This window comes from Netta rufina (assembly GCF_964035555.1).
Source record: "Netta rufina genome assembly, chromosome: W".
NCBI classification, from domain to species: Eukaryota; Metazoa; Chordata; class Aves; order Anseriformes; family Anatidae; genus Netta; species Netta rufina.
Genome location: NC_140139.1, coordinates 14705572 through 14721870, shown reverse-complemented (window position 1 = coordinate 14721870; position 16299 = coordinate 14705572). Strand labels below are relative to the sequence as shown.

The 16299-nt window shown below is 40.6% G+C and overlaps 1 protein-coding gene across 1 annotated transcript in view; it reads left to right on the top strand.

Moving 5' to 3' along the window:
- The first annotated feature begins 1335 nt into the window (after positions 1 to 1335).
- LOC311220911 (spindlin-Z-like) overlaps positions 1336 to 16299 on the top strand; it is a 52161-nt gene continuing 37197 nt past the window's right edge. Inside the window, exon 1 of the mRNA XM_084304554.1 lies at positions 1336 to 1383. Coding sequence (XP_084160680.1) covers positions 1358 to 1383 — 26 coding nt within the window. The 5' untranslated portion in view covers positions 1336 to 1357. The remainder of the gene's footprint in view (positions 1384 to 16299) is intronic.

Here is a 16299-nt window from a genome sequence, read left to right as displayed (position 1 = left end):
GATATTCCATATGTAGAGAGCTTAATGTTTAATACTAACTGTTGTCGTTTAACCCCAGTAGGCAGCTAAGCATCACACAGTTGCTTGCTCCCTTCCACCCCTTCCCCAGTTGGATGAGGGGAAGAGAATCAGAAGGTCAAAATTGAGAAAACTTGTCTGTTAAGATAAAGACAGTTTAATAAGGAAACAAACAAACAAACAAAAACCACAAAGGAACAAAAAACAAGTGATACAAAATGCAATTGTTCATCACCAGCTGACCAATGCCCAGCCAGACCCCGAACAATGGCAGCACCCCCCTGGCTAACTCCCCCCAGTTTTATTGTTGAGCATGACATCATATGGTATGGAATATCCCTTTGGCCAGTTTGGGTCAGTTGTCCTGGCTGTGTCCCTCCCAGCTTCTTGTGCATCCATCCCTAGCCTACTTGCTGGCAGGGCAATGTGAGTAACGGAAAAGACCTTGACTCAGTGTAAGAACTGCTTAGCATCAGTGTGTTAACACTATTTTCATTACAAATTCAAAACATAGTACCAAATGAGCTACTAGGAAGAAAATTAACTCTATCTTAACCAAACCAGCACACCAACTTTACTTTTTTGAAGTTATTTGACACTACACGGGACTTTGATTTAGCAGAATGAAATAGCAGTTTACTTCAATCACAGTACAAATAAAAATTATGCTTAGCAGAGTATAGTAGTTGCAATATGCAGTTGAATCATAATACAAATGCCATTCTTGTTGCTGGTCTTCATCATGACTCTGGCCGTCCCCAGTTGCTAGGAAGGAATACATGGGTTGAAACTGGCTTAAGCCTGTTGCTCTCTTCAAAGTTCTTTCTGTTTTTTTTTTTTTTTTTTTTTGTACAGTTTTTATACTCTATGTTCTATACTGAGTTTTTTATACTCAGTTTGGCTGAGCCACATATAGCCCTACCCATTCTGGTCTGGCTAACTCTGGAAGACATGTATTTGCACGTATTTATTTATTTTAATTAAGCAGGGGACAGTTACACAGCCAATTGATTCCCTCAACTATTGTAGCTATTTATCTAGAACAAAGACTATCTCCCATCTCTTTTGTGTTTTATTTTTTTTAAAACACTTGTGGTCAGTCACTCTACTTCTTTACTTAGGCAGTGAATATGTACTCATGAAGTTATCCCCTCAGAACCTTCTTCCATTCTAGGAGTTCATTGATCAATCACAACATGAAGTGTTTAAGTTTTTTACATTTTGACTTCAAAAAGAGAACTTTTCTGTAAGATACCTTTTTGGCATTGTGTATAAACACATTTTATTTTTCAATAATTTCATTATTTATATTGTAGGTCATGCAGGAGTCTCTGCCAGCATGATGAAGAAAAGAACTTCCCACAAGTAAGTTGCTAATATTTTTACTAAAGAATAGTTCTCAATAACTGGAATTTCCATTCTAGAAATATATCTGTATTGTTCCAGTCACTTTGCTCTTGAAAATCATGTGGAGTAGTATTCAGCCAGTGTATGTGTGTAGAGTCAGACTTAAATTCTTTTGGGAGGGAGGTGGGAAAGGATACACCATTGGTGGAGTTCTAAATATTGTTTTGAATGTTACTCTGAGAGAAATTATCCTGTGAATACAATTTTGTAATTTACTCTGGAATTCAGATGCAAGAGACTGCAAGCCAGAAATTGAGTACGTGTACTCTAGGATTTGTTACAGCTTTAGTTTTCGAAAAGGATTTTTCACTTTTTTTTTTTTTTTTTTAATAAAGAACAAAATGAAGCACTTCTTATAGAAGGCTGCTATTTGTGTGTGAAGGATACTTGCTTATCCTATACATTCATGGCACGTATTATTCTCTCTACTACATTTTGAAATAGTAGCAGCTAAATGATGAGTATGAGAATACAGAGGTAATAGCTTGGACATGTTTGACATTAGTGTCTAACAGCTAGATGTTGCAACTGGCTCAATGTCTAGTTGGAGAACTAAAAATAAGCTGGGGAAAGGTGAAATATTAAGATACTGCTACTTATATTTTAATTATGAATTACTATAGTGGTGCTATACGACATGCATCAATACAAAGCAATTTGTCTGGCAGGAATATCTTCTATGATTAACATATTTGAATTAGTATTAAGTGTTTCCCAGACACAACACATGATGCTCTGCTGTAATCCCTTTCACCAACTCTTCACTATTCACTCTTGTCTATCTCTTTACAAGGCAAAGATAAACATTTATTTGTTTAGAGACAGGTAGAGTTGGTTAAAACTTAATTTCTCTTGTTCTTTTTCAACCGCTCAGAGAAAGGAGTGTATGATGGGAAGACTATCAGAGGTGGGTTGCCTTTTGTACTTGAGGGTGGCTAGATTTGTCTTTATTGCTCTGTTGATATACACTTATTCAAATAGCTAAATAGGTTGTATATTTGTTAGCATAAAGGCTTTTATTGGGGCATATTAATTTGTGATCCTATGTCACATGATTTTGAGGCATTTAACTTAAGCACCCAACTGAGTTTTATGTTAATTTAGCCTAATCTGTTTTAGAATTGTTTAGTAAAGGTTTTATTTTGTACCAAACCAAGATGACTTTTTGTGTGCTGCTCACTGACTTCTCTAAGAATGAGAGACTAGTATAGAGTTGTTTATACTTGATATTCATTACTTAAATTTTTGAAATGAACAGGTAACAGTAAGTAGTGCTGTAGACATGTTTATACTAAACAAGTGGGATATGAATGCCTATGTAAAAATGTATGCCGATGCTACTCTGAGCTGTTGTAGCCAACCATGAATTAGTAATGCATACTTTATAGTTGATTTAGTTATGATGACTCTTACATTGCTCATTTAAAGGAAAAAGAGGAACAAGTCTACTGGCATTTGAAGGCCATAGGGCCTTCAAAAACTTCTAAACTAGGTTCAGAAAGTTCACAGGGAAGGGAGGAGCCAAGTGGATGGAACAGGGGAACTCAGGAAGTGATGAAATGAGCTGTGTGGATTAGTTTTCTGAACTCTTCTTAACTAATATGTTAGTTAACCATTGACTCTTTTACTGACTCTTTTGGAAGGGGTTCCCATGGTTATAGGTCAGCTGCAAAAGATCAGTTCTTATGTGAGCTCTGTCAATGTCAATAGGTAGTGATGAATATGAAGCTGTCAGATCAGTCAGTAGTCTCTTAGCTTTTATCCTTTCAACTACCACTGAATTTATCCCTTGTGAATTTCACACTGTGAGAAACACTCCGTAGCCAATAACTTAGGCTCAGGCGAGGATCTCAGTGAAGTAGTAATTTATTCGCGATTGCAATGGCGGGCGCCCCACAAGCAGGAGAGAGCGCATCTACTAGTTCCAAAACACAGTTTATATACCTTTTGATGGCAGGACCCTCCCCTGTTTCCCCACTGAGTGGGTAATCCAGGTTCACAATCTATCTGATGCTTCACAAACAACGCATGGCCTTCAGTCGCCGGCCTGTTAAATTTCAGATTTCTTTTGACATTTTTACTGCTTAAAGTGGTAATGTTTCTTCACTTATCTGACTTGACTTGACACCGTGATTTTCACCTAATTGTCCTAAGGAGTCTGATTGTCTGCATTTTACAAGGTCGCCTGCTAAACTTTCTGATCACTGTAAGCATATCTCAGTACCACATTCCCTCCTTCTAAACAATGTAACTCTGCAAAAACAACATTTCTATTCCCACAATTCCCCCCTTTTCTTTTTTTTATAAACTGTTGATTTTTGCAAAAACTCTTTTTATTTTTATTTATTTATTTATTTTAAGTGTAATTTGGTAAATATCTTCCTCTTCTTCACTTTCCTTGCTCTCCATTTCCTCTAATATCATTTTATCTGAGTAGGGTGGTGGATCTATGGTCATTTGTTTCAATAATGTGGTTTCAATTAACCGCTGGACAAGTCCCCTTACACAGGGGATAACGCAACAGCCAATAGCTGTCAAAGCTCCTGCTACTATAATCAAGGATGTAAATATGGACATTACCATCCCTTTCCATTTACCAAACCAAGATTTCAACCATCCTGTGATGGAAGTGTCTGCTCCCGAATTTTCTGCTAATTCATTGGCAAGGGTGGTAAGCCCTTGCAATGCTCTTGTTACTGTGCCATCCGGGGCAGTATTGTTACGGATAAAAGTACAATGGTTGCCCAGCATCACGCATACACCACCCTTCTCCACAAGCATCATATCTAATGCTATCCTGTTTTCCCAAGCCATTTTGCTGATGGCATCTAGTTGTTCAGCGATTCCTCTCATCGCATCCTTGGTATAATTGATGAATCTCTGCTGATTATAATAGAAATAATTAATCCAATCCACATTTTTATTGATTGTTACCCACCAGAACAGTAACTCAAACCCTGCAGCAATTTAATTTCTGGCTTTATATTCATCCCGAACTCCTCTAGGTACCCCAACAGAATCTATGTATACTCTATCATCAAATGATATTCCTAAGCCTCTTTTACTTCTTCTGGGTATTTGTGATGTTTCTCTTTCAAATGCCAGGGTGAAGGGTATAGCTGATTGAACAAGTGCACAAGTGCCTTCCCAATTAGATGGTAGGGTGGACCGTAAGATCTTCCCTCCACCGTACCACCAGAGATCTGCCCTGGGGATCTCTAGTCTTGAGCAGTTTCCCATCAAGTCCTTGGTAGCACAAGGCAAATTCTCCCAGATGCCAGGTAGCACTCACACCCTTCCGTGAGAGGCAAGCTGTATGGTTACCTATAGCTGTAGAGAATGCAGGGGGAACCGTGATATTGTTATCATGCAAGAAACAGCAAAGAGAGACTTACAGGCCTCGTTTCCCCAGGCAGTCTTTTCTTGGTACAATGTAATCATACATCACATCCCTTGGGAGTCTTTGGTCCACCCCCATGGGAAGGGCACTATCTGGGCAATCGGTCATCCCGAGGCACAAGCATAGCCGTAGCTACGGTTGAGACTCTGGACAGTATATTTGACCCATTCTATCCAGGCATTCACATCCCCATACCCTGTTTGAATCTCAAATGTTTGAACTGCCACATTTCAGAGGGCCTCCTGTTTACTCTCCTGTTTTCTCCTTGAGTTTCTCCCTTTCTCTGATGGCAATAGAGGATTGTTTCCATACAGCTATTCTCAATCTGGCTGTTGTGTCTCTTCCAGTTATTTGTTCTTTCTGCTCAATTGTCATTGGGCATTTAAATCTCCACAAGCTAACACCTCACAAGCATCAAACGTGACGGCTTGTGGTACATAACCCTCTGTCACAGTCACCCATATTTTGATGGGGTATCCCATTTTTGCTATTATCTGGTCATGCCTTTTCCAAGTTACCAATTGACTGAGGCCTTCTCTGAGGCCTAGAATCACTAAAAACAAAATTAGTAATCAATTTTTCCCTGTCATTATTTTTAAACCTTAGGTTTCCAAATAATTATCGATACAAAAATAAGATGTACACTACTACTATAACAACCCGCCCCTTGGGAGCACTGCAGTTCGCTATAGGTCTGTCCTTTCTCTCAATCACAAGTCACACTCGTTAGTTACCTGTGAAAATAAAAGGTTAGTTTACAATTGTAAGCTCTTATCCTGCTCAGAGTCCACTACGAGATTTTTCTCTTCAATTTCAACTTCCAACAAGTCTTTTGTAGGAACAGCTTCCCAGGTACTAGCGTCGACAGATGCCTTCACTCGAGTATAGTGAGTCCAACCTTTTTCCGCAGTTCTTACGGCTGTTTCAGTGGTCAGTAATTGTCCTTCCCATTCAGGCCGGAGTTGACTCTTTCCAGGTCCGAATCAGGACCCGGTTTCCTGGGTGATGGTGGTGAATGGGGAATTCCAAAGGTGGGGTTTGAGCCAACAACCCACAGGTCCTGAGAGATGACAAAGAAGAGGACAACCCCAGAATACAGTTCTTAAGGAAACTCTCTTATTTTGAATTGTGGTATCTCATCCCTTCTGCCCAGATAGGGCAATCTGAACAGCATCTCATATGGTGAAATTCCTATAGCCTTTCTTGGTGCTGTTTAAACCTGTAGGAGTAAGCATTTTACCCAAGGAAGTTGGGTTTCTAACACTAGTTTAGTTAATTGCTTCTTTAATGTCTGATTCATTCGCTCCACCTTCCCAGAAGAGGAGGGGTGCCAGGGGCTGTGAAAATCCCACTCAATCTCTAAGGCCTGCTTTAACCCTTGCAGTAAAGCTTACACCCATCCAGTCACGTGGTCAATTAGGACAAACAAGTAACTCAGTAAAGTTTACCTGTATACTTTGGAAAGGTCAAACCCCTGGCTCCCGTCCCCCTCTAGATGGGTTACAGAAGACCTTTTTATTTACCTTTTGACATATGGTACATCCTCTACATATGTGCTTCCCTAAAGTGTATATTCCTACACAGACATACTTTCTTAGCACAACATCACACATTGCTTGCACCTCCTAATGACTCTTCTGATGTAAAACAGTTAATATTTGCCTCATTATCACTTTATTCAGCATTTCTCTCCCATCAGGGAGTACTGATTTTCCTTCAGACTTCATGGCTCCTGATTCCTTAAAAAAAATCTTTCTTTTAAAACTTTTTAGTTCTTTCTTAATTTTCAACAATTCCCTGAATCCTCTCTGCATTTATTCTTTGTTTTCCTTCAGACATTAGATGCCTTAAATACCTGACTTCTCTTTCTCCATATTGTAATTTATTATTTATTTGTTTTCAATACTCCCAAGCCCTGCTTTCCCAGAAAGTTGAATAGCTTGTTAGTAGCTTTCTTCACAACTCTTTTCTCCTGTCCTGACAATAGAAAAGGATCCACATATTTGTTAACATTAATACCTCCTTGGGAGGTTGTAATTGCTCCAAAATTTTTTTTTTTTTTTTTTTTTTTTAGAACTTACCCAAATAGATAGGTGGCCCTGTAAACCCCTGAGGTAAAATTGTCCACCTATATTGTTGCTTCCGCCCCCATTTCAGGGTCTTTCCAGTTAGAGGTGAATATACATGTATGATTGCTCTCAGGGCCAGAGAGCACTCCATTAATAACACTGTTATTCCAGTCTAACAATTTACTATTTGAATGCCCAATTTAATCATCAAATCCCTTCCCAACAAATTAGTCCTTGCCTTGGGTACATACAATAATTACCCAGTGATCATTTTATCCCCTAGTCTCAGCTTGGTATCCCCCCCAAAGTGGCACTGTTATCCCAGCCCCATCACTTTTTAGGGTTTCATTAGTTAATTTAATCCCTGATACTTTACAGGTCAGTAATGACCTATCTGTTCCCCAGTGTATTGGGTTTGATGGCAAGGTTCGGGGGCTGTGAGTAGGGGGGTGGGAAACTGCAGTGGCAGCCCCCGTGAGAAAAAAAAACCCGGAAGCCTCCCCGTGGCAGATAAGGGACAATTTCATCTGGCCCTAAGGGGCCCATTGCTGCCCAGAGCCAAGCCATGAGCAACACGGTCCGTGCCTCTGTGAGAGCACATCCACGAAAACAAACAAACAAAGAAACAAACAAAAACCTGCTTCTCAACAGCAGTTGAGAGAGCGAGAAACCCCCCCGCAGACACCAAAGTCAGTGCAGAAGGAGGGGGAGGAGGCGCTCCAGGCGCTGGAGCCGAAGCCCCCCTGCGGCCGCTGGAGAGGCCCCTGGTGGAGCAGGCTGCTCCCCCCTCCCCGATGCTTGGGAAACTGACCAAACACCACAGCAAATATGCAAATATACCATAACTTCTAGACTGTTACTTAGATAATGCCTACATCCTCTTTCCCTGCTCATTCAACTTCAAACAGCTCTGTTAAATATTACATGCCACACCTTTAACACCTTCAGCAACTCTTTTAACACTTCCTTTATCTTTTTCCAGCCTGTACTTTTCTAATACCAGCACCAAAGGCTTAGTCAGGGTCCAACTTAATTCCATACCTTTTCCCTCCAAGATACTGAAACAACATATGATTCAAAGATCAAAGCCGAAATTCCTTTAAGTGGTATATTCTTTATTGCAGCGCTGGATGCACGGGGGATCTCTCCACCTATCGTGCATACCCAAAGCAAAAAGCAGTCTTGAATTTATACAATCAGTCTATCAATATTCTACAAGCACCTATACATATGCATTACCTATCCCCGCCTTCCCTCGCTTCTCATGCTAATTAGCCTTTTGGCACCTTGCGCCTGCGTAGAGCCTTCCAAGAATTGTGGGCAGGGGTCTTTGGGACGTGGGCAGGGGTCTCTGGGAGGAAGACCCCGAGTCTTCCTCACAGTGTACTTTTCACCTTTGGTCAGGAATCTGCTGAATTGGCATGTTTCTTAATTGCGAGAGCTGGTTGTTGCCAATTCTTCCGTTTGTTGTATCTTTATAATGAATTCCAATGTCCAGTTTTGAGATTTATAGTCCTTACGTTTGTTTCTCTGTCTGTCTGCCGCTTCCTTATCATGAGTTTCAGTGTCTTGTTTCGAGATATACAGTCCATGTCTGGGGATTGTCCTTGCCTCCCCAATGCCTCCCCAATACCTCCTTAATCAATCCCCCCTTTTCTTTTCCCATGCAAATTCTTTTGCATCAGATACTTTCATTATTTACAGTAACACAACAAAGCAGGCATCTAAACAACATGCACACAAATATTCCTAATACTACTAATACGATTAGAGCAATGAATACTTGTTTCAACCATTGGAAATTGGGCAACCAGGAGGTTAACTTATTCCATATTTCACTAAAACTCCATGAAAGATCATCTTTACTGATCTCATGTAGGATCCTTGTCTGCTTCCATATTTCTTCCAGGTCGGTAGAGATCCTTCCACTCTGATCTACATACATACAACAACTTGTGTTTATTACTGTACAGACTCCCCCTTGAGTGGCCAGTAACAAGTCTAGGGTCATCCGATTTTGTAATACTACCTGTGATAAACTAGATATCTCTTCTTGTTGAGCCTTTATAGCATACAGAATTTTGTTTTCTAACTTCTCTATAATTGCAGAAATATTAACTATTGCCTTTTCCAATTCACTCACTCCTAACCATGTGATAAACCATCACACAAAACTATGAAAAGGGGTGTGTCTCTCTACCAATGTATTGTTAATTTTTCATCTGATTCTCCGGATATGATTTCTCAAGTAACCTCGAGGCACTACATCATGTACTGTCATATTGGGGACTACCGCTCCAAGAGTGCAAGTTCCCTTCCAATTCTCAGGCAAGACCTTACGGGCTGTATCATTGCATAGCCAATACCACCCTTTTCCTTCTGGAACCGTCCAGCTGGTTGAATTTGCCCAGCCGCTAGTCGTACTAATATCAATTGTTCAATTACAAGATGTCTGATTTCCCACATAAGTAGTATCTGTATTTATACAATGCTGTTTTCCTATACCCTTAGGCGGGTTACACCTTTGTACACATACATAATAGGATTCTAACGGCATGAAGCTACTCACTTCTAGTTCCAAAACTTCTTAATATTTTCGACCCCAAGATGTGCTTTCCCACAAATTAGTCCAAGATAAGTTTGCAGGCAAGGGAATCCCGATTAACGATACACCCTTATTCCCATGCTGTGGCAGATGGGTGCATACCCAACAGTTCGTCTTATTAGTTACTTGAGAAATTGTTTGTATTAAGGTCAGGTGTAAGTTCTCATCCCAAGTTGCCCACCCCGAATCCGAGAACCGCACCCCTGCAATCATTAGGATCTGGAAAACCATAATTTTGTTGGTCCAATTGGAGTGGTGGTCTATATCCTCGCCGGGACCTTCTTCAACCTTGAATTGTGGATCCAAGCTGCTTGCTTCTTAATCTTAATGGCGGTATGTGTTGTCAGTAATATTTGGTATGGTTCCGTCCACTTTCCTTCCATTTTTCCTGTAGGGGTTGTCCTGAAAAAGTCTTTATATATATATAATCCCCGAGCTTAAAGGGGTGGATTGGTTGATCCAACCCTCTAGCCCTGATCCCTAAAACAAATTTATGTACTTTATTTGTTTCTGAAGTTCAGTTATATAAGCATATAAATATTCTGATCCTAACTGCGTTAGGTCCTCTCCACTAAATAGAAATTGCTACGGCCTTCCATATAAGATTTTGAAGGGACTCAAATTCCCTTTTATTCTAGGTTTAACTCTAATTCCAAGTAATGCTAAAGGGAGGGATTGAGGCCATGACAAATTAGCTTCTTATCCAATTTTAGCTATTTATTGTTTAATTAAATGGTTCATTTTTTCTACCTGTCCACTTGCCTGTGGTCTATAAGGAGTATGCAGTTGCCAATCTATCTTTAGAATCTTACTTATCTGTTCTACCACTTGTGCACAAAAATGTGAACTCTATCAGAAGACATTGCTACTAGAATCCCAAAGCATGGTATTATTTCATTTAACAAGACTTTAACCACTTCTCTTGCTTTGTTTGTTCGACAGGGAAAGGCTTCAGGCCTTCCTGAAAACGTGTCAGTCAGAACCAATAAATAATGATACCCCCCTTTTCTAGGGAGTTCTGAAAAATCAATTTGCCACTGTTGCCCCGAATAATTTCCTTTACCAATTATTCCAAATTTTATTCTATTCTTGGTATTGGGGTTATTGTGTAAGCAAATGCTACATTGTTGAGTCCCACTAATGTCTGACTCAGGCTCTTATGCAGTGTGCCAGCTCCCCAATACGTTTTATTGTGTTCTGTAAGAACTATGGGCCATGTCAAACTAGAGGGTATTACTATGTGGTTATCTTTTAAATATACTCATCCATCTGGTTTCATTTTACCTTTCAAATCTTCAATTAATTTTAAGTCTTCTTTTGTATAATTTGGATATAGTTTGGATTTTACCGTCTGGTATCAAAGACAATGCCTTCACCTCAGTTATTTCAGCTGCCTGCTTAGCCTCTGCCAATCGATTTCCAATTTCAAAATCGGTGTTCCCCTTTTGGTGTCCCTGACAATGCATGATAGCTACCTTTTCTGGTTGTTTTACAGCCTCTAACGATTTTAAAATTTCTTCAGCATACTTTGTGTTTTCACTGAGCGGTCAGCAATCCATGTTCTTTCCAAATTGTTCCATGAGCATGTACCACGCCGAATGTATATTTAGAATCTGTCCAAATATTTACCCTTTTTCCCGCTGCCAGTTCCAATGCTCTCGTGAGAGCAACTATCTCCACCTTTTGAGCTGATGTTCCAGGGGGTAAAGGCTTAGACTCGATTACCTGCTGAGTAGTTGTTATAGCATATCCAGCTTTACGTTGTCTTTGCGTAACAAAACTGCTCCCATCCGTGAACCAAGTTTCTTCCGCATCTTCCATGGGCTCCTCCTTAAGGTCTGGTCGGCTGGAATACACAGTCTCTATAGTTTCTAAACAATCGTGAATCACAGGTTGTGCCGGAGCATCACTAAGAAAAGAGGCTAGATTCACAATATTAGTTATCACAATTTCCAGTCGTCCTGTTCTACCAATATTGCTTGATATTTCAAAATCATCAATTCTTGTTTAAGTTGTTTAAAGACTTTTTGTGCTTCTCCAGTCCAGACTAACTTTGACTGGTTAATCTTTATCAATTCACATAGAGGCTTTACCAATAGTCCATAATTATAAATCCAAAGGCGACACCAACCTGTCATTCCTGAAAAGGTTTGTAGCTCCTTTACCATTTGAGGTTCTGGAGTCCGGCAAATGACTTCCTTATGTTCAGTTCCTAGTTCTCGTTGTCCTTCCGAAATTTCAAATCCCAGATAGGTCACACTTTGTTGAGCCAGCTGGACTTTCTGTCAAGAGACTTGATATCCATTTAAACCCAGAAAATTAAGACGACTTATAGTCCATTGAATACAACTCCCTTTAGTCTCAGTAGCTATTAAGAGATCATGTACATATTGTAACAAAGCACCTTCAGTGTCCGGAGGCATCCATGTTTCGAGTTTCCTTGCTAATTGGTTTCCAAAAATAGTGGGGCTATTCTTGAATACTTGAGGTAGTAATGTCCACGTAAGCTGCGTCTTTCTGCCTGAATCGGGATTTTCCCATTCAAAGGCGAATAGGTTTTGGCTTTCTGTGGCTAAGCCTAGGCAGAAGAAGGCATCTTTTAAATCCAGTACGGTAAACCAGACTTGACTATTCTTTAATTTAGTCAGCAAAGTATAAGGGTTTGCCACTACTGGATGTATATCCTCAGTGATTTTATTTATGGCCCTCAAATCCTGAACTAGCCTATAGCTTTTTCATCTGCCTTTTTAATTGGCAATATGGGTGCATTGTATTCTGATTCGCATTCAATCAATAATCTATACTGTAAAAATTTATTAATTATCTCTTTAATTCCTTTCCTATCTTCTATCCTCAAAGGATATTACTTAACCTTAATGGGTTTCTCTCCTGGCTTTAATTTAATAATTATTAAGGTCACATTTTTAGCTCTTTCAGGGGTTTCAGTAGCCCAAACTCCTGGACATACTTGATCTGTGATCTCTAAAGGTATTTCACTTTTAGGGTCAGTTTGTATTAGTGCCAAACTTAACACATTTGTTAGTTGTTCTTCTCCTATACTTAATTCCATTTTCCCTTTTTCAAAAACAATTTCTGCTCCTACTTGCTCTAATAAATCTCTACCTAAGAGTGCCCATGAGGAGTTAGGCATATATAAAAATCTGTGTATGCCCCATTGTTTCCCTATCTTGTACTTCAAAGGTTCACAAAAATAAGCCTTTTCGGTTACACCTTGTCCTGGTTTCAGTTAGAACAGAGTTAATTTTCTTCCTAGTAGCTGGTAGAATGCTATGTTTTGGCTTAGGATGAGAAGAGTGTTGATAACACCCTGATGTTTTAATAGTTGCAGAGCAGTGCTTATACCAAGCCAAGGACATCTCAGCTTCTTGCTTTGTCCTGCCAACAGGCAGGCTGGGGGTGCAGTAAGAGCTGGGAGGGGACAGACCCAGGACAGGTGACCCAAACTAGCCAAAGGGGTATTCCATACCATCTGATGTCAGGCTAATACCATCTGATGTCAGGCTAAACAATACATAGGGGTAGCTAGCCAGGGGGAGGGGGCCGGACTGCTCGGGGTTAGGCTGGGCATCGGTCAGCGGGTGGTGAGCAATTGCATTGTGCATCACTTGTTTGTACACATTATTAGTAGTGGTACTATTATCATCATTCTATTATTATTATTATTATTATTATTATTATTATTATTATTATTATTATTATTATTATTATTATTATTATTTTGTCTTATTAAACTGTCTTTATCTCAACTCATGGGCTTCAGTTTCCATTTCTCTCCCCCGTCCCGGAGAGGGAGGGGGAGGGTGAGCGAACAGCTGCGTGGTGTTTAGCTGCCGGCCGGGTTAAACCACAACACACCTTTTACCCTAACATAATAATTCTGTGAAGGCATTAATGCTTGATTTAGAACTGAATACGTTGCCCCATATCAATAAGAAATTTCACTTCCATTCCTCCCCTAGCTTCATTATAACCAGTGGAGGATCCGCTAGGGTAGATTCCCCAGGTCCCCGTTATTCCTGTTGAAATCAGGGGTCGATTACCCTAGGAAAAGGCTAGTCAATTTGTCCTCCGAAGCCAGGTCCAAACCGTTTTGTTTTATTTATTTATTTATTTATTTATTTTCATTACATTTCAGAGTTGGTCCAAAAATTCCATAGGGGTTTCTTTTAGACCTTGTTGGAAGCATATTCTCAATTCCCAATTCATCCAGGTTTTAGTATTTACTTAACCGTTCATAATTTTCAGGATGATTCGGGTCTTAGCGGGGGTCGGTCAGGGGAATGCAATTGTCCACAGTTCCCTGAGCGGTCCCATCGGCAATCTGAGCTCGCACATGAACTCAGGTTGTTTTAAGAGTTAACTGCTTTTCTGTTTCTGTGACAACTCTCTCGGACTCATCATGGTCCCTTTGCCCCAAAGGGCTAACACCCATGATTTTAAGATCTCTGCCTCGGGCAGAGGCAGAACTATTAACATTCCTACATCCTCTTTCCCTGCTCATTCAACTTCAAACACCTTTAACACTTTCAACAACCCTTTTAACACTTCCTTTATCTTTCTCCAGCCTGTACTTCTCTAATGCCATCATCAAAGGTTCAGTCAGGGGCCAACTTAATTCCGTACCTTTTCCCACCAAGATGCTGAAACATCAGTATACAACATTTCATCCTGTTCTGCTTCTCAAAAAAACAACATTAACTGTAGCAAAATATTATAGTTTAAAGTTCCATTTAGGGGCCACTTTTCTCCACATTCCAGCTTATAAAGCGGCCACCACTGATTACGATATTTTATCAATGTTTTCCTGTTCACACTTCCACCGGCAGATCCTCCAATATCCTTCCAGTGACTTAAAACACATCCTAACACACTTTTCTTTAAAATTTCACTGCTTGTTTGCCCCCCCATTTTCCAGTTTACACTTTCAGAATACACGTTACTTACAAAAGCGTATCACAAAACGTATCACTCACAAAAATACGGGCACGCAATATCTTTCAGTAGCGATGTCATAAAACTACTATTACCAGCAATATTGCCAAAATCACAATAACAATAGTCAGAGTCAAATTTCACATGCGATAAGTCAGAAAACCGAACTGTGTAACACCGTAACGATATCTTTCTTATAACAATGCCACGAACCTACTATTACCACCAGGAAAATAGCCAAAATCGCAGTAACAATAACCAGAGTTAAATACCATACTCCATGAGTCAGAAAACCGAAATAGACAACACAATTCCAGATGGACCTTAAAGCGAGCTCTTTCCTTAAGGTCCCCAAATATACTTATGGTGCTTACCACAAAGTATATACCAAACACTGCCTCGCAGAAGATCACCTTCTGACTTACAGACAGTTCCAGATACAGATGGACCCCAAGGTCCCCAGATATACTTGTGGTACTAACCACAAAGTATGTACCAAATACTGTCCTGCAGAAGTCACCTTCCGACTTACTGGACAGTCCCAGATGACCGGTCTACCAGAAAACCAAACCAGAATAAAGAATATACTCACTTACAATGATGGGGTCCTTGTCTGCCTCCGCAGTGATCCGGTGAGTCGAGGAGTCCCTCTGGGAAATCCCGGGGGTACCCTAGGGAGTCCTGTCCCCAGCGGGTCCTGCGGTCCGGCAGAGAGGTCGTCCCATCTGGGTCGCCAGATTGATTCAAAGATCAAAGCCGAAATTCCTTTAAGTGGTATATTCTTTATTGCAGCGCTGGATGCACGGGGGATCTCTCCACCTATCGTGCATACCCAAAGCAAAAAGCAGTCTTGAATTTATACAATCAATCTATCAATATTCTACAAGCACCTATACATATGCATTACCTATCCCTGCCTTCCCTCGCTTCTCATGCTAATTAGCCTTTTGGCACCTTGCGCCTGCGTAGAGCCTTCCAAGAATTGTGGGCAGGGGTCTTTGGGACGTGGGCAGGGGTCTCTGGGAGGAAGACCCCGAGTCTTCCTCACAGTGTACTTTTCACCTTTGGTCAGGAATCTGCTGAATTGGCATGTTACTTAATTGCGAGAGCTGGTTGTTGCCAATTCTTCCGTTTGTTGTATCTTTATAATGAATTCCAATGTCCAGTTTTGAGATTTATAGTCCTTACGTTTGTTTCTCTGTCTGTCTGCCGCTTCCTTATCATGAGTTTCAGTGTCTTGTTTCGAGATATACAGTCCATGTCTGGGGATTGTCCTTGCCTCCCCAATGCCTCCCCAATACCTCCTTAATCACATATCAATATAGCATATTTCATCCCATATTCCTTCTTTCCTCCTTCTTCCACTCCAGATATTCCCATTCGAAGTGGCCAGCCTGGCCACACTTAAAACATCTTATCAAAGCCTGTCTCTGCTAGGACTCGGGCCACAACACAGGCAGCCTTCTTTGCCTGCCATTCCTTCATCTCCCTCTCCTTTCCATCCTGGCCCTGACTCCCCCTGAAGATTTTCTTCCTCTTTCTCCAACCCTCTGCCTCACTACCCACTGCACTGTCAATACCATTAGTTTCGATCTTTTTTTTTTTTTTTTTTTTTTCCCTTCTTATCTCCCCTCCAGACACACCCCTCCAGGGCCTCCCGCAGGAGGGTCCCCCAGTGACTGTTCACTACATTCCCCCACCTTCTGAAGCATTTTCTGTGTATTTTGCCAGGGTTTAATCACACAATGAACTTTCAAGAGCCCTTGGGATACTGGGTCCTCAGGTCTCATCCCCAAGTACTTTCTTATTCTGACACTAAGTCTCTCATATGATTTCTGTGTTGCACA